At 38.0% G+C, this 22,500-nt stretch overlaps 1 protein-coding gene across 3 annotated transcripts in view; it reads right to left on the bottom strand.

Annotated features, from left to right (window-relative positions):
• Nucleotides 1-22,500, bottom strand: part of LOC306854327 (seizure protein 6-like) — a gene marked incomplete at its 5' end in the record, with an annotated part of 225,332 nt that overhangs the window by 22,876 nt on the left and 179,956 nt on the right. For all 3 annotated transcript variants that reach the window (XM_079392238.1, XM_079392237.1, XM_079392239.1), the window contains 4 exons: nt 1,542-1,736; nt 4,927-5,093; nt 5,646-5,814; nt 16,468-16,653. In XM_079392238.1, coding sequence (XP_079248364.1) covers nt 1,542-1,736; nt 4,927-5,093; nt 5,646-5,814; nt 16,468-16,653 — 717 coding nt within the window. The remainder of the gene's footprint in view (nt 1-1,541; nt 1,737-4,926; nt 5,094-5,645; nt 5,815-16,467; nt 16,654-22,500) is intronic.

Below are 22,500 nucleotides of genomic sequence, written 5' to 3' on the forward strand. Positions count from 1 at the left end.
ATGGCTTAATGCTTTTAGTGCTGCTTTAGGCGCGTGACTGTGGCTAAGTGTCTGAAACCCATCCAGGTGACACAGGATGTAGTGGATTACATAGAAAAGGCACTAAAAGGATGTGAGGGGTTTTTACTGTACCTGCACATGATGCCTGTAGAGCTCTTCAGCAGCTAACTAATGCATATTATACACAAAAATACACAAATGTATAGCCTACACATATACTCTCACGTGTGAACATAGAGGAGAGAATTCAAGAATCAAATGTGATATTTACAGTATTTGCACATGCACGTTGCATGTTGTGTTATTTTAGCACCTGATTCGTTAAGCAAATGAGCTAAATCAATGCATCTGGATACATAGCTTGTTATGATGCTGTTTGTCATGATTTTTTTTTGTCAACTTTTGATGAACATCTGCAGCCATGAACAAGAGAAAAACAAAAAAAAATATCAATAAATATATATATATTTTTTACTTAATATTAAAATATGATTATATTAATATTAATATAAACATATTTATAAATATAATTTTTAAATATTTTTTTAGAAAAAAAAAATCTGCAAAGCTAATAGCACTTACTTTTACGAATAAGGTGCATTTGATATTAAGAATATCTACATCTAAATAAAATATGATTACTGAAATAAAAAGAAAGTCGTCATGAAATGAAAATTCACTTTATCTTTTTTTCTAAATGTACGTTACTGATTAAATTGTGTACATGTTTTATTTGTATTTAAATTTTTACCCTGTAATGCAATTTCAATGTTCCAGCAAAATGACAGAATTCTTTCTAGCATGTCACAAAGCAGATGAAAAGATCTGTCGCTACTTCCATTTAATCACGACTTTAAAAAAAAGAGTGTGATGACATTTGCTAGTACATACAGTGCACAAAGAAACTGGTATGGAGATGCTTAGTAAATATATTGCACATTTTTATGCTAAAATATGGTTAAAATTGTAGTAAATTTTCTATCATCTTTTGATGAACAACTGCAGCCATGAACAAGAGAAAAGAAATCTCAATAAATATTACAATGACAAAAATGAATAATAATATTGTTAGCATTGTTGTTGTTGCTTTTATTAAATTAATTAATATTACAGTCATTAATAAGTACATTTTTACTTTATTAAAATATTTTTTAAATTAAAATATTATTACATAAATATTAACATAAATATATTTAAAATAAATAAATATTGTTATTAAAATAACATTTTAGTAAATTCAACCCAGAGTGTACAAATTAGGGTCATGTGCCATTCAGAATTATACAAATTCTGAATTTGTATAATTGGTTACAAACAGAATTGCAGATTCTTGCAATTTGAATTTGAATTCAATTTTAAAGGAAGAAGAATATAGATAAAGACAAATATGTTGACTTGACAAAGTTTTTGGGGAAAAAAAAGGCCGTGAAGTTTGAAAGTTTACAAGCCTTACGGACAGATTCACATTCACTCTCATGAATTGAAAGTTCTGAATTTGGCCCAACCCTGGCACACATGCATATGCAAACATTTCCACACACCTCTGCAGGCGGGCTCAGTTTCGTTCCATTGAGGGTTGCTGGGATCCATGCACTCGATGATAACAGAGCCCTGCTCCAGGGTGTATCCTGGGTCACAGGTGAACTCCACGACCGTGCCCACAGCGTAGGTGCTGTCAGTGGTGGTGAAGTTGCCGTACTTGACGAACGGCTCGTAGCAGTGCCCTGCTGCAAAAGCTGAGAGGACACACCATAAATCACCTGCTCCGAGACGCACATCACAGTCCAAACACTATCACCAAACATCTGATTTCAGAAGAGCTTAAAACACATAGACAACCAGTCGGCTCGGCTCAGCCTTTAACCGCTTCACAAAATAATTTTGTCCGAAAGGCCGAGGACAACACGGAATCTATAAGTGTTTTAGGATGGCAGACTAAAAGAATTTGTCTGCTAAAGCAATGTGCAGCGTTTTACTTTCCCACCAATCATAATCTTCCTGGACACAAACCCAAGGTTTCGGGTTGCCCTTGGAAGGAGATTGTTAGTTAATCATCCTTAGCCAGACTTGCAAGGCCATTTACGGCATAAAAGGAAGAGAGACTGCCCGACAACGTGAATAAATGTGAAATGTGAATGAACAAACTCACTCAGGGAAACAACAAACCGTCACGCCTGGCTGAACCGTTATTGGTTGTTGTTCTCGTCTGAGAATGTAGAATAGAGATTAGAGCGAGAGGAGGAGACTTAAGATGAGGATGTTCTGACTATGGATAAACAGTGGCTTTGATATCCCTCCGGGTCCGGCCTCATTCAAGCGTGAGCTAGATTAGACTACCCACATTCAGCTTTACGTTCAGCCTCGCTCTCTGTTTAATAAACACAGGAGATTCTGCCAATTACAGCAACTGTTTTCACCCCCTTCCCCTTCCCCAGACACATTTGCATTATTCATCTTTGGCTTCATCTGGCTCCGTTCTCTAAAAGAAGTAGAAATGAGTCATTTTAATCATTAGTTGATTCTTGCTCTCTTAAAAGCATAGAAACAGTCATTATATAAGATGGTATCAACATAACGTCAGATTTATATGGAAATAATAGTAATATGTTCCAGAAGGTGCATAATTTATGTGCATTTTATGTTATTGCTATGAGTGAAGTCCCAATAGGAAGGAATAAACAGATTAAATCTCTTTAATGTCTCAGTTATTTCTCCCAGGCAGCAATTAGATTAAATGGTAAGAAAGATTTTTAGAGTTTTTAATTAGAGTTTTCAAAGAGATCTCCAACAATATCTCAAACTTTTGTTCAATGTTCAATTCAGCTTTGCATCACAGTAATAGATTACACTTTAAAATATCTTAAAATAGAAAACATTTAAATTGTATAATCTCACATTAGTGCTGTCTTTACTGTATGTTGATTAAATGAATGCAGCCTTGGTGATAAAAAAAAAAAAAAAAACATACATATATATATATATATATATATATATAACATTTGATCAGTAACATTTAAAGTATGAAAGAGAAACTTTAGCTATAAAAGTTACTAAAAATTATGGTAAGGCTCTGAAAATCATTTATTTCAGCAAATACGCACAAATAAAACTATTCTATTCAACTGCAATTACTACATAGATTTACATGATTATGGTTTACAAGGCCTTCAGAGGACTGAGTATTCCACACGTGGCCTCTCAACAACCACAGAGTTCCGGATCAATGCTTTTGCTAGTCTACTGAAATTGATAAAATCAGATCCATTTTGTTTATGACGGCAGAAAAAGGAGAGTGGCACTTCAATCAGAAAGACTATTAAAACCTGAGCAGCCTGGCTGGTGTGAAATTCAGAGAGGCATCTGGAGCGTGAGAAGACAAGCAGAATTGTTACAGGTTGCCGTGAAGGCACATTAGTATATTGTAGATAGCATAATCGGATTGTGGCATGGTAAATGAGATTAGATTGATCTCGCCGGATAATGACTGGGAGGTCCTGAGGTGTGCCTGACATCCCTGTGAACAAATGCAACTGCACATGTTCGACTGACCTGTCAGAGGGAATAGGAATGCAATTTCTGTAAAAAAAAAAAGAAAAGAAAAAAGGCTCTGAGTGTCCATTTAAAACTCATTTTAATGACATTGTCGGGTTGCATTTGCCCGCTTCATTCGATTTCCATTTAATTTAATCTGAATAAATCTCATTTGAGCCAGGAATCTAAAGAGTGTTTAGCAAGGCACATGGGAAAACAGATCTTTGGTGTGAATCGAAGCAACAAGGGCAATGTGCCGGAAGGTACGCACTTTGTCTCCATCACAGCCCTCAGGCTCTGTAGAGGACACGTGTTCTTCAAACAATGTTTGAACTTGGTAACCGTCACCGTGTACGGCCCAGCTCAGAGACAAACCAGAGGAGGATGGATTAGAAAAGATGCTGGCTGCTATCAAGTCCTCATTATTACGACATCCTGTTAAGCTGGAATCCAACTTTTTTTCTCAATCACTTTCAAAAATACCTTTTGGACATGCTGTGTGTGTTTACATATGCTTTAAAGGGATAGTTTACCCAAAAATGAAATTGAAAAAATTCAAACAATTCTGTAATTAATTAAACCTGAAAGATCTTCGTTCATCAAAATATTTGTGATGAAAACTCACAAGAGCTTTCTGACCCTGCATAGACAGCAACGCAACTGGCATGCTCAAGGCCCAGAAAAGTAGTTAGGACATTGTTAAAACAGTCCATGTGACATCAATGATTCAACCTCAATTTTATGAAGAATTTTATTTCTTCTCTTCCATGTTAGTCTTCGATGCACATTCACGCGTCGTGGTACTCTCGTGAACGCGAAGAAACGTAATTGTTGAATAAAGTCATTAATTTAGTTTTCTTTGCGAACAAGAAGTATTCACATTGCTTCTTAATGTTACGGTTGAATCACTGATGTCACTATTTTAACAATGTCCTCACTACCTTTCTGGTCCTTGAACATGGTAGTTGCATTGCTGTCTATGCATGGTCAGAAAGCTCTCAGATTTTATAAAAAAATTATCTTAATTTATATTCCGAATTAAGAGGAACAAAGGTTTTATGGGTTTGGAATGACACAAGGATGAGTAATTAATGACAGAATTTTTTCTTTTTTTGGGTGAACTATCCATTTAACTCTTACGAACGTGTGTGTGTTTTTGTCTCAAGTCTTACGAACTGGTCAGTGGAGGAGATTTATTTGGTAAACATTTCCTAAAAAAAGCTCTTCTGACACACATGGCATTGTCATCATGGCAAAAATGGCACTTATAACCGAGAACTGTTTTGTTTGAATACTTGTAATGCAGATGTAAACGAACTATATCATTGTGACTGCAACATTTAGGGTTCATATAAACAGAAACGTTGAAAATTAGTAATTCTTGTTGGTCCATACCTTCATATCTGATGGCATATCCCGTGTTGGTGCCGAAACCATCCGTCGTAAACTCCACAAAGAGATGTCTGGCGGAACTAACGATTCCCTCGTTAGGAAGGTATTCCACCTCGTACGAGTCGTACAAAATCGGCGAATCGATGTGGTTGCCGTTTTTAATCAGAAACCTGCAGACATAAACAGAACAGAGGGGTTTAGTTCGGTTCAAAACAAGGAATCTCTCAACAGTATCTGTTTGGCAGCAAACGTTCCCCTGATTTCTAGTACTGTCTTTTGGCAGTTTGCATAATAATTGCCTGATATGATTTTGAATAGCTGAGCAGCAAGTGACCTCATTAAAAGTCTATTTGTTAGCAAAGCCTGCAGAAAAAGTGGATACTGCTAATAAAAATAAATTAATCCTCCTCCTGAGGCCCCGGAGTGGGCTCTAATCTCTCTCTCCGCGACTTCACGAGGGGATTTGATTATTCTAAATTATTTTAAAGGAGAGCAAGTGTCTGATCTCAGAAACTTTCATCCACTTTCACTCACACACTCGCAGCTGTTCCTATCATGCCTCGCTCTCGCCGTAGCAGATAATGCCCTGAAGAGCAGCGTCACATTTAGAGTGTGACGGCACTGTGAAGAGACACTCGGAGCTTCTCCAACTGTCTCTTTGAACATCAGATGACTAATTAGTGAATAATAGCCGAGCACTGAGTGAGTTGACTGGGACGGACCTGTCATCGTCTTCCGCGAGGGCCACCTTCTCGAAGTGCACGTGCAGCCGTTCACCTTCAGGAGCCTCCAGCACCCAGTGGCAGGTCAGGTTGTTGCTGTAGTTGCCAGGGAAACCAGGGGACACAATGCGGCCAAGAGTCGCGTTCTTCACCATTCCACCGCAGGCCACTGTTCAAAGTACAAATGGAAGGAGACAGATGACATTGAGAAAAAAAAGAGAGCTAGAGGTCGAGGAAGCCGTAAGAGCGAACTTTGAGCTGTGGATAACAAAGCTTTTTCATAGTGCATGACTGTAATGACTAGACCTCAACAGTGTGACAACAATAGTAAGATGGCATACTATGCGAGGGCACAATGTTTTTATACATCAAAGAGAATTTGAGACAATCCCTTACCTTCTGTATAGTAGGTGAAAACCAGTATATGAAATGAGTAGTAATTCATAGCATTTCGTAGTCTGAATTCATTGTATTCATAAAACAGGCGAAAAATATAAGGAAATTTTTCATCCCATAAGAACAGTTCAGAATGACAGTAAAACAACACTAGTGATGCTGTTAGTCATATGACAATAATAAAAAAATGTTTTGAAGTTGAAAATAAAACAAAGATTATTGGAGTGTGTTATACAAATAAAAAAAACCTATTTGTTTTTCTATTCAGTTTTTTTTTCTCAGTTTTTGTTTTTTTAAGTTTTGAATAAACCTTTTGCAATGTTAAATCAGTATGCGATTTCGGACACACCTAGTGTATGAAAGAAGTATGAAAAATCTAGTTTAAAACATGTGCCAAGATCTTAAAAAATGCACTTTGCATTCATGTTGGTTTCAAATAGAAAAACTTTTATACAATTTTCAACAAGTAAGCATGTCATATATCCTGTTATTTTAAGAGACTTACTGACCTTGAGGGTCTTAAAGTCATGAGTGTCTGCAGGGGTCTTCTCTATGATATCATTTCCTGTTTTCTATATTTTTTCTGTATGTTCGTCATACCACAAGGCTTTAAAAATGTAATAAAATAATAAAGCAGGAAAGCAGTTTTATATATAAATAAATAAATATTACTTCTTTTAAAGTATTTTAGGTGTTTTCCATCACTGTGATATCAGGATAGTTGTGTCACCCTAAAACCTAAGCCCCACAAAAATGCATTTTAATTCAGAAATTAAAAACATGCTCATCATAAAATTGGTGCATTTGAGTCAGATTGTGTATGAATTGCCTTGTCAGTGTATTTTTGAATAGATTAATAGATGCAGACAAAAATGGCCACGTTATTGACTCAAGAACCTTTAGACCACAACGAACGATTTAAACAGAGAAGGACAGCAATAACAAACAGTTTTTCTTAAAGGCAAAAAAGAGAGAGAGAGCTTGGAGGAGGAGGATACCTTCTGAGCTTGACGGCTGAAGGTTAGTCAGGTGGACAGAACATAATTAAAGTGAACCCAAAGCCCTGCTCCCTGTCAGCCTGCCCATGCTGATCAGTAATCAGACTCTGACAGTCTGGCCTGGCCCTGCATCAGCATGGCAGGGGCACACTTCTAAAACGGCACGTTTATGCTATTTCACTCCAAATCAATGGTGAGACTGAGAAACCCCAAGTCCTGTAGGCCGTGTCTGACAGCCGCAGGCTAACTAAACCACCTCACGATGCACGATACAGCCGTGCCTCCGAAGCACTAAATGAGATCCTTCATCAAAACAGCCTTCCTTCAGGGAGCCCAGCCTTGTTTGCAATCGGAGATGTTGTTCTGTTTGTCATGCAAGAGGGAAGAGTTTCCCAGCCCTGGGATTCAGCTCTCTGAAGAGATCGAGGCGCAAAAAGTCCTTATTTATGCAGAAGAGGCCGGCCTGTCAATCACGCAGTCACACCGGGCTGCCTTTAGGGGGTACGGTTGTTAATATTCACTGCCTTGTAGCACAAACACTTCTGTTACCAACATACCAGCCAAAATCAATGATCAAGCTCCAATTAACTTAAAAGAAGGAAGGAGCAACCGCACCGGGAGTTTCTCCCCTGTCAAGTTAAATCACACCTGTGTGGACTAAATATTTACACAGGCATCAGGTTTGTTTTTGAGCCTAAAGTATAGGGGCTGCGTCTAAATTACACAATGACTTGTGGGTGTATGTTTATGGTGAGACGGAGAAAAAAAACAGGATAATTGCTAGTGAGCGAGTCCAGGACAGCTTCACAATGATGCAAATCAGCAAGTGTGAAGAGGCTGTATTTATGATTGGCAGGCAAAACCAAACATTTTCTGCACCTTGCGTCTATATGCAAATGAAATAAGGTTCATTAAAAGCAGAAGCTACTATTTCATAGATTTTTCTGTACTTGTTAAGATAGCAGTAGTGCATACTAGTGCTTCTGCTTCATAATTGAATTTCTCAGGGGCAGAGATCAAATACTGAAGATTTGGTAATTATCTGTCATTTAGCTGATGCTTTTGTTATGGTGCGCTCAATACAGGGACAATCCCTTTGGAGTAACCTGCAATTAAGAGTCTAGCTGGTGAAAGGGCACATGTGACATGTTAGTTAGTCATCTGCTTAAATTTTACCGCCACCTGGATGCAACCTGAACCTTTCATATTAGCAGCCCAGATCCATTATTCTCAGGCTAAAGGAATCATTAGGGTTCAATACAAGTGAAGCTCAATGTATCGCATTTAGGGAGTGATGCTAATTAGCATAGAAAATCATTTCAATGAACCCTTAAGTTAAAAAAAGCAAAAATCTTGGTTAGAATAAGGCACTTAATGGAGGTAAATGATGCCATCATCATTCAGAGAGGTTAAAGGCAGAAATGGGAGGCTATTTTTGGTTAAAGCACTTTGAATCTTCACATTAATTATTTTAGAAAATGCACAATTTGAGCTGCAAAACTGTCTAAATTGTCATTTTACAACTACCGGTCTAGCAATTTGTCTCTAGCGTAATCCAGGTGCCTGGTAAAAACATAGTAGACGTGCTTTGATTAGTCTGTTTACGTGGCTGGTTTTCATGTTAAATGTATGCCGAACACAGGTAGGAGTCAAATTTATGTTCTTCTGCTGATTCAAGATGCTCCATGTAAACCAGTAAGTTGTCACCTCCTTTCTTGGTATCTTTGCACAAACACTGTGCAAACATTAGTAGGGATTAGAGGTTTTTTATGGCAACAATCGGATATAACTATAAAAAGAAATGTGATTCTATCATACTAGCCTCATAATAACATATTTAAAGGGATAGTTCACCCAAAAATGAAAATTCTGTCATCCTCATGTCGTTTCAAACCCGTAAGACCTTTGTTCATCTTCGGAACACAAATTAAGGTATTTTTGATTAAATCCGAGAGCTTTCTGACCCTGCATAGACAGTAACACAACTGACATGTTCATTGTCCAGAAAGGTAGTAAGGACATTGTTAAAATAGTCCATGTGATATCAGTGGTTCAACCATATATATATATTTTTTTGTTAACAACTGTTTGAGTTTTATTTTGTGGACCAGGAGTACAAAACAAAAATCAGCTGTACAAATTTAAAACCCACCCCAACCCATCCCACCCCTTGGTAGACTTAAAAAATAAATAAATAAAATAACATAAATAATAACAATAAACACATATTAATTAATATTAATAGATAAACAAATAACAATAAAATAATTTTTACAAAGATTTTAGAAAAGAAGACTTTTCTAAAAGCTGAATGCCATGAATTTACAGTTTTCACGTTAGATCCAAGTATACGAGAAGTAGAGAGCTCCATTGAGATAATATCCAACAAATACACAGTCCAGGTTCGTCTGTCCATTGTGTGCGGAAGATTCCAACGGTTGACAAGCAATTTTTTTGCTGCTGTGAGAGCACTTAACAGTAAAGACCTTTGTTGGACGGACAAGGTGAAGTCTTAAAAGTCATTCATGAAAAAATGGCGCGGAGTCAAACATATCTCAGTACCCAACAAATATGATAGGTCCTGGGAGAGCTGAGTACAAAAAGGTGTGAGAGAGGGGCACTCCCCAAAAAATGCAAAAACGTGCCTAAAACTCCTTGGGAACAGAGATTACACTTTAGGAGAAGACGACAGATTCATATAAAAACGTTTCATTGGAGTCAAGTAAACCCTATGTAGCAATTTGCAATGAATTATTTGATGATTAGGGTTTTTAGAAGACAATTTAAACATACCCCATACCTGATCGGAAAATAAAACATGCACATCCTCATTAAGATCCTTAGCCCAAACAGTTGTAATAGATAAAGGTTTGTATGAATGCTCAAGAAGAAAGAGATAGATGACTAAAGCAGAGGGAGATTCCTCAGAAGGAAGGATTAGTTTGCACAAAGGGTGAACAGGCAGTTGAGAGTTCCAAGGTACCCCATATGCCTGTACATAAATACATAAAAAAGGAGGTGCCTGGCAGATTATATTGAGTTTTAAGATCCTGGAAGTAATCATAGCTATCTCCCACAGTGTTTACTTTATCATGAGTCCATTGCGGACAATGAAATGGAGTATTTACTGGCTTTCCTGTAGCTCAAATAGTAGAGCATGGCACTAGCAAAGCCAAGGTCATGGGTTCGATTCCCAGGGAAAGCAAGAGCTGGTAAACTGTAACTTGAATGCAATGTAAGTCGCTTTGGATAAAAGCGTCTGCTAAATATGTAAATGTACTGCCTGACAAAAGGTTTTTATTGTGGAAAATAGGTGAATGCCTATGCCATTTTGTAACTAGTTGTGAACGTCTTTCAACATCCCTTCATGTGGAGAGGAGGTGGGTTACAATGGGACCAAACCGAGATTTACACTGCCTAAGCGGAACTCCCGAAAAAACAAGATGCATCAATTTATACGGATAAACAATAGATTCCTCAATTGCTCTCCAAAACACAGAAGAGTCAGGATCAGATCAAACTGCTAAAGGGCAGAGGGAAAAGGCTTGAGCATACAGTCTAAAATTAGGGAAAGAAAGACCTCCATATAATCTACATCGTTGTAAGGTAGTCAGTTTAATACGAGGACGTTTCCCATCCCATATATACTGTGAAACACATGCATCTAGTTTATTCCAGTAGCAAAACGGTTGAACGAGAGGAATCACGGAAGAAAAGAAATGAATACGTGGGAGAACATTCATTTTAATCACCGATATACGGGCCTTAAAAGCAGTAGGAAGACGAGACCAATTTTCCAAATCTGAGGATACTTTGGCTAGAATACCATTATAGTTTTTTGAGACGATTTCCTGCAGGGAAGGAAAAACATCTATCCCCAAGTACTTAAAGTTTTGAACCAATGGAATAGATATAGAAAGGGACATGGAATCAATTTTAGAATTGAGGGGAAATAAACATGACTTACGCCAATTCATTTTAAACCCAGAGAGAGATCCAAAATGGTCAAAAAAAAATTCAACACATGAGGAATAGAATGTGACGGCTTCTCCAAAAACAATAAGATATCATCAGCAAACAAAGAAATATGAGGATGAGTATTCCGTATATTTATGGGAGAATAGTTTCAGATTGTCGACCGCTTGAGCTAAGGGTTCCAAGGATAGGGCAAATAACAGAGGAGCAAGCGGGCAACCCTGATGAGTACCTCGATGTATAAAGAATGGGTTAGAGCGAACAGCACCTGTGAGAACAGTGGCTGCTGGATTGGCATACAGAACTTTTATCATATTTATGAAACTCGATCCCAGACCCAGATGCTGTAGAACCGCCCATAAATAGTTCCATTCTAGCTGGTCGAAAGCTTTCATCGCATCTAGAGATAATACTGAGCAAGGGGAGGACAAACTATTAATTTAATTAATAATATGATATAACCTGCGTAAGTTATCCGAAGCTGAGCGAGATTTAATGAATCTTGTTTGGTCGTGATGAACTAGCCTATTCATAAATTTCTCTAGACGATGAGATAGTACTTTAGCATATAATTTAACATCAGTCCCTTTCAAAGAAAGTGGCCGGTAACTAGAACAGGAAGTCGGATCTTTATCTTTTTTTAACAAGAGACAAATAACAGCTATATTAATAGATGGGTGAAATGAGCCTTGAGTAACTGAAACATTTATCATATCTAACATGAGGGGGCCTAGATCCGACCAAAAAGTACAGGTCCTTTTCAAAAAATTAGCATATTGTGATAAAGTTAATTATTTTCTGTAATGTACTGATAAACATTAGACTTTCATATATTTTAGATTCATTACAACACAACTGAAGTAGTTCAAGCCTTTTATTGTTTTAATATTGATGATTTTGGCATACAGCTCATGAAAACCCAAAATTCCTATCTCAAAAAATTAGCATATTTCATCCGACCAATAAAAGAAAAGTGTTTTTAATACAAAAAAGTCAACCTTCAAATAATTATGTTCAGTTATGCACTCAATACTTGGTCGGGAATCCTTTTGCAGAAATGACTGCTTCAATGCGGCGTGGCATGGAGGCAATCAGCCTGTGGCACTGCTGAGGTGTTATGGAGGCCCAGGATGCTTCGATAGCGGCCTTAAGCTCATCCAGAGTGTTGGGTCTTGCGTCTCTCAACTTTCTCTTCACAATATCCCACAGATTCTCTATGGGGTTCAGGTCAGGAGAGTTGGCAGGCCAATTGAGCACAGTAATACCATGGTCAGTAAACCATTTACCAGTGGTTTTGGCACTGTGAGCAGGTGCCAGGTCGTGCTGAAAAATGAAATCATCATCTCCATAAAGCTTTTCAGCAGATGGAAGCATGAAGTGCTCCAAAATCTCCTGATAGCTAGCTGCATTGACCCTGCCCTTGATAAAACACAGTGGACCAACACCAGCATCACTGACTGTGGGTACTTGACACTGGACTTCAGGCATTTTGGCATTTCCCTCTCCCCAGTCTTCCTCCAGACTCTGGCACCTTGATTTCCGAATGACATGCTAAATTTGCTTTCATCCGAAAAAAGTACTTTGGACCACTGAGCAACAGTCCAGTGCTGCTTCTCTGTAGCCCAGGTCAGGCGCTTCTGCCGCTGTTTCTGGTTCAAAAGTGGCTTGACCTGGGGAATGCGGCACCTGTAGCCCATTTCCTGCACACGCCTGTACACGGTGGCTCTGGATGTTTCTACTCCAGACTCAGTCCACTGCTTCCGCAGGTCCCCCAAGGTCTGGAATCGGTCCTTCTCCACAATCTTCCTCAGGGTCCGGTCACCTCTTCTCGTTGTGCTGCGTTTTCTGCCACACTTTTTCCTTCCCACAGACTTCCCACTGAGGTGCCTTGATACAGCACTCTGGGAACAGCCTATTCGTTCAGAAATGTCTTTCTGTGTCTTACCCTCTTGCTTGAGGGTGTCAATGATGGCCTTCTGGACAGCAGTCAGGTCGGCAGTCTTACCCATGATTGCGGTTTTGAGTAATGAACCAGGCTGGGAGTTTTTAAAAGCCTCAGGAATCTTTTGCAGGTGTTTAGAGTTAATTAGTTGATTCAGATGATTAGGTTAATAGCTCGTTTAGAGAACCTTTTCATGATATGCTAATTTTTTGAGATAGGAATTTTGGGTTTTCATGAGCTGTATGCCAAAATCATCAATATTAAAACAATAAAAGGCTTGAACTACTTCAGTTGTGTTGTAATGAATCTAAAATATATGAAAGTCTAATGTTTATCAGTACATTACAGAAAATAATGAACTTTATCACAATATGCTAATTTTTTGAAAAGGACCTGTAGTTTACAATTCAATTGGAATGCCATCTATGCCTGGGGATTTCCCCTTGTTCATAGATTGAATTGCTGAGTCCAGCTCCTGAAGAGTGATCGGTTCAGCCAGGTAGTCCGAATCTGAATCTGACAGCCTAGGTAAATCAAGGTTGGACAGAAAAGATGCAAAAGAGTCAGGGTCACCATCAGCAGAAGAAGTATAGAGGTTAGAGTAAAAAGAGTGAAAGGCAATATTAATGTCTTTTGGGTCTGTCATAATGAGCCCAGATTGGGATTTCACTGCTGAACTGTTAGCAAACTTTTCACTGTTGCATGATCTTAGGGCTAAAAGGTGGCTTGGTCTTCTCCCTTGAAAATAATAATTCTGCCTGGATCTTTGGATCAGGAATTCTGCCCTGGATCTCAGTAATGAATTGAGTTCGGACCTAACTGCTATGATTTTACTGAGTATATTGTCTGAGAAACAACGCTGATTATCTCTAGTGGAGCTGTGATTCCAGTTCAACTATCTTTTTGTGTCGGTTTTTCTGAAGGAAAGAGGCATATGCAATTGAGTTATTCCTTATACCCTTTAACTGCATTTCAAAGTGTTCGAGGACCATCCACTGAACCTTGGTTAATTTCAATAAACACAGCAAATGTATTTCTGAATTGACTGCAAAAATTTTCATCCTGTAACAATTTAGGGCACAAAATGGCAGAGGGATTAAAGATAATCTGCACAACTTTCCATCATGATCCGACAAAGATAAGGAACAGATATCGGCATCACGAACAGCTGAAGATAAAGAAGTAGAAATGAAAATATAGACATTTCTCGAATAGCATTTATGAGTAGTAGAAAAGAAAGTGAAAGATTTAGCAGAAGGGATTAATAAACGGCAACTATGAGGTTACACATTGCCGAAATTTGTCAGAACACAAAGCTTGAGAGTGTGATTCCTTTAGTCCAGATCTATCTAGGATATGCGACATTACAGAATTCATATCTGGACCCAATACAATTTCAAAATCTGAAAACTTCAAGAGATAGGTTGACAAAGCAGAGAAAAAAGTAGGGTCAGGAGTACAAGGGGCATAAACTGAGAGAAATACAATATTCCTATTCTACACTATTGTTTTTATATGTGTTATTCTACCATCTGTATCACAACCTTTATCTAAAATAGTAATATTTAAAGTCCTCCGGACCAATATTAGGACACCCTTGGTTTTAGTATCCGAAGATGAGTGAGATACCACTTCATAAAACTGATTATTACACCTGTGTATCTCTTCCTCTTTCAAATGGGATTCTTGAACTAAAACTATATCAATCTTTCTTCTTCGCAAAAAATCCAGAAAACCTGTACGTTTGTGAGGGCTATTTAGGCCATTAATATTACAACTCAGAATATTAAGGTCAGTCATAGCTATCAAACAGAATTATTGCATAATAAGACAAAATACAAGTTTGAAAATAAAACCAGTTAAGTCTACCATTAAGCCACCCCCCCACCCTCCCCGTTACCATTCAAAAAAACAAACACATTCCCATGAACTATGGCAGATCAAACCAAGAACAAACCTTGATCTGCCAGCACCCCTTAATATGGTCCGTGGCGTCAACAAAACCCTGCACATTACTGTAGCACCAACATTTAGCCCCATAGTCACATATTGACTAGGTAGTATTTCTATAAAAAAAAACAAAACAAAATAAAGAAAGAAAAGAGAGATAAAGAATACAACTAAAACAAATAAAATATCATAATCAGTAAGCGATACTGTATGCACAATGAACTATGAATTAAGAGGAGAAAAACTCTTGCTTCTTCTGGGGAATATAGCATTTTAGGTTCACCTTGATTGAGAATGACCTTCAGTGTTGCAGGATAAAGAAGAAAATTCTGGATACCAGCGTCTCTCATCTCCTTCCTAATTGGCGCAAATGCACTTCTTTCTATTTGCAGTGACCAGAGAAAAATCTGGAAAGAAAGACAGCTTTGCTCGTCGGAAGTTTTCACCGGGGCATGAAGTCTGGCGGCCCGCAGAATGATCTCCGTGTCCGTGTACCGCAGCAATTTAAAGCTGAAAACCCGTGGTTTAGCGCGATCTGAGGAGAGCCTTGTGTACATGCGATGCACTCGCTCCACTTCAATCTCTTTGCCCGCCAGAGACAGAAGCCACGTCGGTAGCGATCTTTTCAAAAAGCCCATAGGGTCGTCCTTTTTGTAACCTTCAGGAAATCCAACCAGACGCAGATTGCTGTGCCTATTGTGATCCTGTAAGTCCACAACCTGTTGCTCGAGCACGGCAACGCGTCTATCGTGATCTGCGACAACTTTATTTTGTTCTCTCATCTACCCTGTAAGAAGATCCAGTTTAGAGCATAGCGACTGAACAACTGACATGTGAGAAGCGAATTCGTTCCGCATCGCCATCAACTTGGTTCTTAGAATGTCCTCAAAGTGTGTAACAGTGTTTGCCATCTTGTCCATCATATCGCTTGAGTTCGGTGACTTGGATTTCGTCTTAATCGGAGAAGCTGACGGAGACAACTCCTGATTTTTACGACTGCATGCCATCGGGTAAATCACAACCAATGAATAAAACTTAAAACAAAATGAAAAAAATCAGCAAAAAGAGGTCAAACATACGGCGCTCTTCTCAAGTGCGACTAGGTTCATGAGCACGTCACGTGACTTCGTTCAACCATAATTGTTATGAATAAAGTCATTATTTTTTTAACGATGTCCTTACTACCTTTCTGGGCCTTGAACGTGGTAGTTGCATTGCTCTATGCAGGGTCAGAAAGCTCTTGGATTTCATCAAAATATCTTAATTTGTGTTCCGAAGATGAATGAAGGTCTTATGGGTTTGAAACAACATGAGGGTAATTAATGACAGAATTTTCATTTTGGGGTGAACTATCCTATGTAAGTGACTAATATGTAAGTATTGTGGCAATGAACAGTGATTTGCACGGTTTATTGTCTAGTGCTGTTTACTTCTAGTTAATGTCCTAATATATAAAAGAAATTTGGATAAAAAATAAAATAAAAAATAAAATGTGCCTTTGGTAAAATTTTTAGGGTTTTTGAATGAATGCATCAATATATATAAAATATCTGGGACTCACCAAGACAGCGCGGCACTTTGCCACTCCAGTAGGGTGTGGTAGCATTGCGGCATGTGAGGGTGGAGGGACCCTGGAGTTGGTATCCATTGAAGCAGTAGAAATAGGCCTCTCCCCCTGCATGCAGGCTGGTGACAGACACGTCCCCATATGCTGGTCTGTCAGGGAAGTTGCAACTCAACACAAATGCTGTAATGGAGAGAAAACAAATAACTGATTAGGCAAATGATTAAAACTGCAGCACGCCACACCACACTTATTTAAACGAACGTCTGAAGCTGCTCTGAAACTATCATTAGACTGAGACTAAGGTCTGTGGGGAGCATGAATATTGCATTACAGTGACTCCAACTTATTTCAAGAAGACTTATTATCTTAACAAACTCCATCTGTCTTTCTTTCTCTCAGTTTAATATGGTCTCCGAGGGTCTGTCCCCAATGCATGTCCTCTCTCCACGTCCTCCAGACCGCAGCTGACCTTTTCTGTGTGAAAGGGCCATCTCGAAGATGACAAATAAACCGAACCCTGAACATTGTCTGTTTTCACAGCCAGAATGGGCCTGCTGGGATGCGTGGAGACAATCATTAGCTGCCTAAGATGATATATTAGACTCACATTTGGTCTAATGGCCGCAACAGAGTAAAACCTTCTGTACCTCTGAGATTAACGCAGATTCTTCATCCTTTTTAACTGGACACTCTTTCCGTTTTTTATCTTTTACTCAAAGTCTGGTCCACATTGCAACTTATTCTGACCGTCTGAATTAGACCATATAATGACATACAAAATGACCAACGACAACTCACTGACATGTTTCATTTTGCTTATTTGTGTCATTTGTTTTTAAATAAATGATGCTCCAATAATAAGTCTCCATTGATAATATTATTTACAAGTCTGGTCCAAATAAAACTCCCCCAAATGGCCTCTTACATAAGCTTTGGTCTTCTGGATAGGGTTATGAAGTCAGGCTTTATTGACCATTGTCTTGCCTGGCTCTCGGCACTAAACCAGACTGTCAATACTTTCTCAAGCAATGTCCACAAAAGCCTTTTCACCATTTATCGCTGCTGGCTTGCGAGTCTTCTTTCACCCTTTCAAAACGCTTGAAGAAGGGTCTTGCCATTTTAAATAGCACTGCTATTTAGTAAACATTTGCAAGCTACAACTGTGCAAGAATTTTCTATTTTACCTTCTTCCAACAAGCAAGCCCAGACGCAGTGAATACTAAAGGCGTAAAAGACAGATATTTTTTCTTTGAAATGAAAGAGTTCAAAATTCAAGGCCAAAGTGAATTCAGTTGCGAGTCATGTACAGAACGGTGTCTGCATACGAAGAAGGGTTTGATAATCAAGTGACCGTCTTTTCCTTCATCACGGAAGCTCCGCACAGTCTCCGCAGGAGTCCTCGCAAGGTTGTAAATCCAGGTTAGACCGCAAGTGCCCAATGAGCTAAGAACTGCTTTCACCATTTTTTCGCTTCCTCCTACCCATCCTCCTTGAAGAATGTTTTTGCAATTTATGACAGAAATTTCAGGGCTCATTTCTTCCTGTCTCAATGTGGCTGCGGCAGCCGTATTGTTAGCTGTTGAAATTCAGAGCGGTGTGTGGGTGTTGATTTTGTCACCAATGACAAGACTGAGCCCGAGGACAGAAAATTTGCACAGAAACGATAAATTATAACCTTTGACCTGGCTTGGATCCATGTCATATCTGCTCTCAAATTCTTTAGCTGACAGGCTGAGCATGAATTACAGTGTTTCCTGCACTAAGGGGAGAATTCAATAACAACTGCACTAACCAGTATCAGGGGGCTGTTTACCAAATAAACCAGGCTTATTTCAGTTAGTCTGGCTTATTTTGAACCAAATCAAGTGACCATAAATCAGAGTAACTGAAATAAGCCTGGCTTATTTGGCAAACTTGTTTTATGAAACAGGCCCCTGGTTTAGTTTTATTAGGTTTAGTTTAAAACAAAACAAAACAAAAACAACAAAACTGAAATACAATGATTTCATCAAACATTATCTAAGCCTTCTTCCACCATGAAATACAATTTAAAAAATAAAATAAAATTGAATTAATAAAAAAATTAAAATAAATTAAAAAGTAAATAAAAAGTAAATTAAATAAATAAGGTTATTGTGACTTTTTTTCTGAGAATTCTGAGAAAAAAGCACAATGAGATCTTCTCTCGAAATTCTGAGTTTATATCTCAAAATATAGACCTTTATTAGAATTGCAAGGTATGAACTCAAAATTGTGAGATAAAAACGTTCAATTCAGAGTTTATATCTTGCCACTGAGAGAAAATAAATATATGAATTTTGAGATATAAACAATGAATTGTGAGAAAACAAGTCTGAATTCTGAGAGTAAAAGCTGCAAGTAACTTTTTATCCTGTGGCAGAAACAAGCTTTCATTACATATAGATATAAAATACAAATATAAATAAAATATTTAATAAAATGAATAATGATTTTTAATTAAAAAAAATATTTAAATGCACATAGATTTAGCATATCTGGAAAATAACACACAACCAAAAATATCTGTGAAGAACAATTTTCATGCAGCAGACTACAGAGATCTGGCTTACTTTACCTACTGAATAAAGCACAATATATAATAAGCCTAATTTACATAGAAATTAGGTATTCAGAAAGAAATTTAAATACTTGGACACAGTCCTATTTCAGTGTACTAAAAGGGGTCATCGGATATAAGTTGATATGATTCTTTAGGGCCTTAGTATATAACATACTTTGGTTAAAATCTCTCAATGGTAGTGTAAAAAAAAACCTTCTTTATCCTGTCAAAATCAGCTCTGTTTTTAGCACGCTGTTCTAGTCCATATTGCTTTAAATGCCAGTGAGCTCTGCTGACCCTGCCCCTCTCTTCCGTGGAGTGACGAGCAGACCATAGATATGTGTCGATTCCCTATTCGACCGCTCCAGCCATCTCACATTCACCATAATAATCAATGAATATTCAAAGATATACAAGTGTATAACTTGCTGTTATAGACGCACACAGTCAATGCGCTCAAAGATTCGCAGACTGTTCTAAAAATGGCAGATGGCTTGCGTATCGCGGCCCATAGAAACAGTCAATAATGAGGCATATAGGTATATATATCTATGGAGCATACTAAACTTCAGCTGCGAAACTGGATAACTAGCACATTATTAGGAAAAGCGATTTGCAAAGATTCATAAAAACCCTTATACTCACTTGCTCTATAAAGCTGGATCACGAATGATTCGGGTGAACAAAGACGCATTTAGTCAGATTGGGGATCGGCACATTCACTTCAAAATGAAAGTAACGTTAAACCTCTGCATCTTCATTGGCTCAGATGTCAGGAGTAACTGACGACTGCTATATGCATTAATACATCCAACAACTAAACACTTCAATCACTTAATCAGGGACATCTTGTCTTCCCCTGCACCGGAGGCGGACAGCTCTCAGCTCACTCAGGGCGGGTCTAAGGTAAGACAGTCTTGTCAATCAACTATCATGGGAGGGGCCTGTACCGAACTACGTCATTCTGACAGGGCTCTCAGAACAGCCTGATTTGAGAAAGGGGATTTTAAAATAGGGATTTAAAAAAAAAAACACTGGGTGGATTTTTATCATTATAGGATGGATGTGTACACACACTTGCAACACACATTTATGTTCAAACAACTTGTAAAGTGAATTTTGCATCCGATGACCCCTTTAATGCTGGTTAAACTGGATTATGGGAGGTTAGTCAATAAAACACTGATTTTGCAATGCAATACGGCAAAGTAAATTCTAGCCAAAGTCTTTAGAGATGACTTGACATTTCTGCAAGCAAAGAAAGCAAAGAGCTCTCAGAGGGCTAGTCCAGGGCTGTCCAAACTTGGTCCTGGAGGGCTGGTATCCAGCAGAGTTTAGCTCCAACCCTAATTAAACACACCTGAAGCAGCTAATCAAGCTCTTACTAGGCATACTAGATACTTCCAAGCTGGTGCGTTGAGGCAAGTTGGAGCTAAACTCTGCAGGACACTGGCCCTCCAGGACCGAGTTTGGACAGCCCTGGGCTAGTCTCTAAATAGCTAACATGTGGCCTTCAATTACACCTGTAAATAACAGGTAAAAATGTCAAGTTGTATTACACATGATCGAGACGTTATCCCTTCCCAAAAGAAATGTTATCTCACATTAGAGGCCACAGAAGCTGCTACGGACAAGTCAGCTCTAAAATATTACAGCAATTTTTCAGTTGTCAGGCATTAATTAAACCGTGCTATACAATGCCCTGTAGTATTGCTTTCATAGCTGAGATTATCTGTATCTGATCCTGAACCAACAGCAAAAGTGAATCACTGCCGTGTTTCATGTGAGAATCACTCTCGCTCTGGTCCCTGATCCTGTGGTGGTGTTTAGAGAGGTAGAGGGCCCTGTCAAACAGAATTAATGTTTTTGTTTAAGTTTTTTTCCCCTCTGCTGGCTCAGGTTGGATTCCTGTGTCTAAGAAAGCCACAGTTTGATAAATCACTGCAATTCTTTTTCCTCACTGAGCAGAGAGGAGCTGCGTAATGGGGTGGTGCACCTCAGCAACAATATAGGCCAGTAAGCGAGGGTAACACAGAACTGACATCCACACCCCTGAAGAGCATTTTTTGTTCCCCACGTGATGTCGAGATTCTGTGGTACATACAGAAAAATATCTGACACTAAGCAGAAAACTATAGTTCACTCTGCAAATTGTCACAGATGAGCACTCACAGTCTAAAAAGCTTGGTTGATTATAATGGCATTTAGTTTTTACCCATGTTGATGCTCCACTTGTTCAAGGTGTAAACTGTAGTTTGTATATGGTTGCCAAGAAATTTTGGGAAATTAATACAGAATTTAGCTGATATAGGTATATAAAAAATTAAAGAGCAGTACAAATAAATCCTTCCTAGCAGCAAGCATTAGTCCAAGCAACAAAAAATGGTAGGCAGTTAATAATATATTAAATATATATCCAAATTAATATAGATAATTAGATTTATATATGATATATAAACTTATAGAATTTTTTTTTTAATTAAGCAGTGTAATCTCATTCACAAATGTTAAATGAAACTAAATCGGCTCTTTTTAACAAATCAGAAAAACAGCATGAACAGTGTAGTGAAATTACTCTTTTAATGTGTTTAATGTGTTCCTTTTAAGTGATCAAAATATACTGCATCCCCAGTGTAGTCTGATTCACAAATTAATTTTAATTGTTTCTTTTTAACGAATCAAAAATATACTGTGTGACCAGTGAAGTCTGATTTTAGGAAAATGACTTTTGAATCGGTTCTTTTTAATAAATCAAAAACAGAGCACAATCAGTGTAGTCTGATTTACAAATGTCTGTATTAAATCAGTTCTTTTTAACAAATCAGAAAAAACAGCACGACCAGTGTATTCTGATTCTCAAAATATTACTCTTTTAAATTGTTTGTTTTTAATTAACTAAAAACATACTGTGTGACCAGTATAGTCTGATTCATGAAAAATTTCAGATTCACGACAAATGATTCTTTCATTTGTTTCTTTTTAAATCTTTTTAACAAATCATAAAACAAACAGGGCCATTCTGATTCACAAACAAATTACTATTTTAAAATATTTATTTTTGGTAAACTATAAACGTAGTGCAACCGGTGCAGTAGTTATAATGTACCAACCAAGTTAGAAGGTTCCTGTATAAGTTACAGCATTAGCTAACAGAACATTTCTTTGAAATGCATGCAAAATGAACATCATACGCAAGTGAACTATACCTAAATGAATCACAACCAAATAAACCCTGCTCTCTGGTCTGTGATGCTTCAAAAGTTGAGCTGTAGAGGCAATTTAAAAATACCCTAATTCCAGCCCAGTGCTTGGTGTATATTTCAGCATTTGATGAGACAGTTTTGCATCCCCGCTCTCTCTCTCTCTAGCCTTAAACCAGAGCATCTACCAGTAATTATGCCCTGCTCATGAGTGCTGCATTGACTTCCAACCTCTTACACCGGTGC

The sequence above is a fragment of the Barbus barbus genome, assembly GCF_936440315.1.
Source record: "Barbus barbus genome assembly, chromosome: 34".
In the NCBI taxonomy this organism is placed as follows: Eukaryota; Metazoa; Chordata; class Actinopteri; order Cypriniformes; family Cyprinidae; genus Barbus; species Barbus barbus.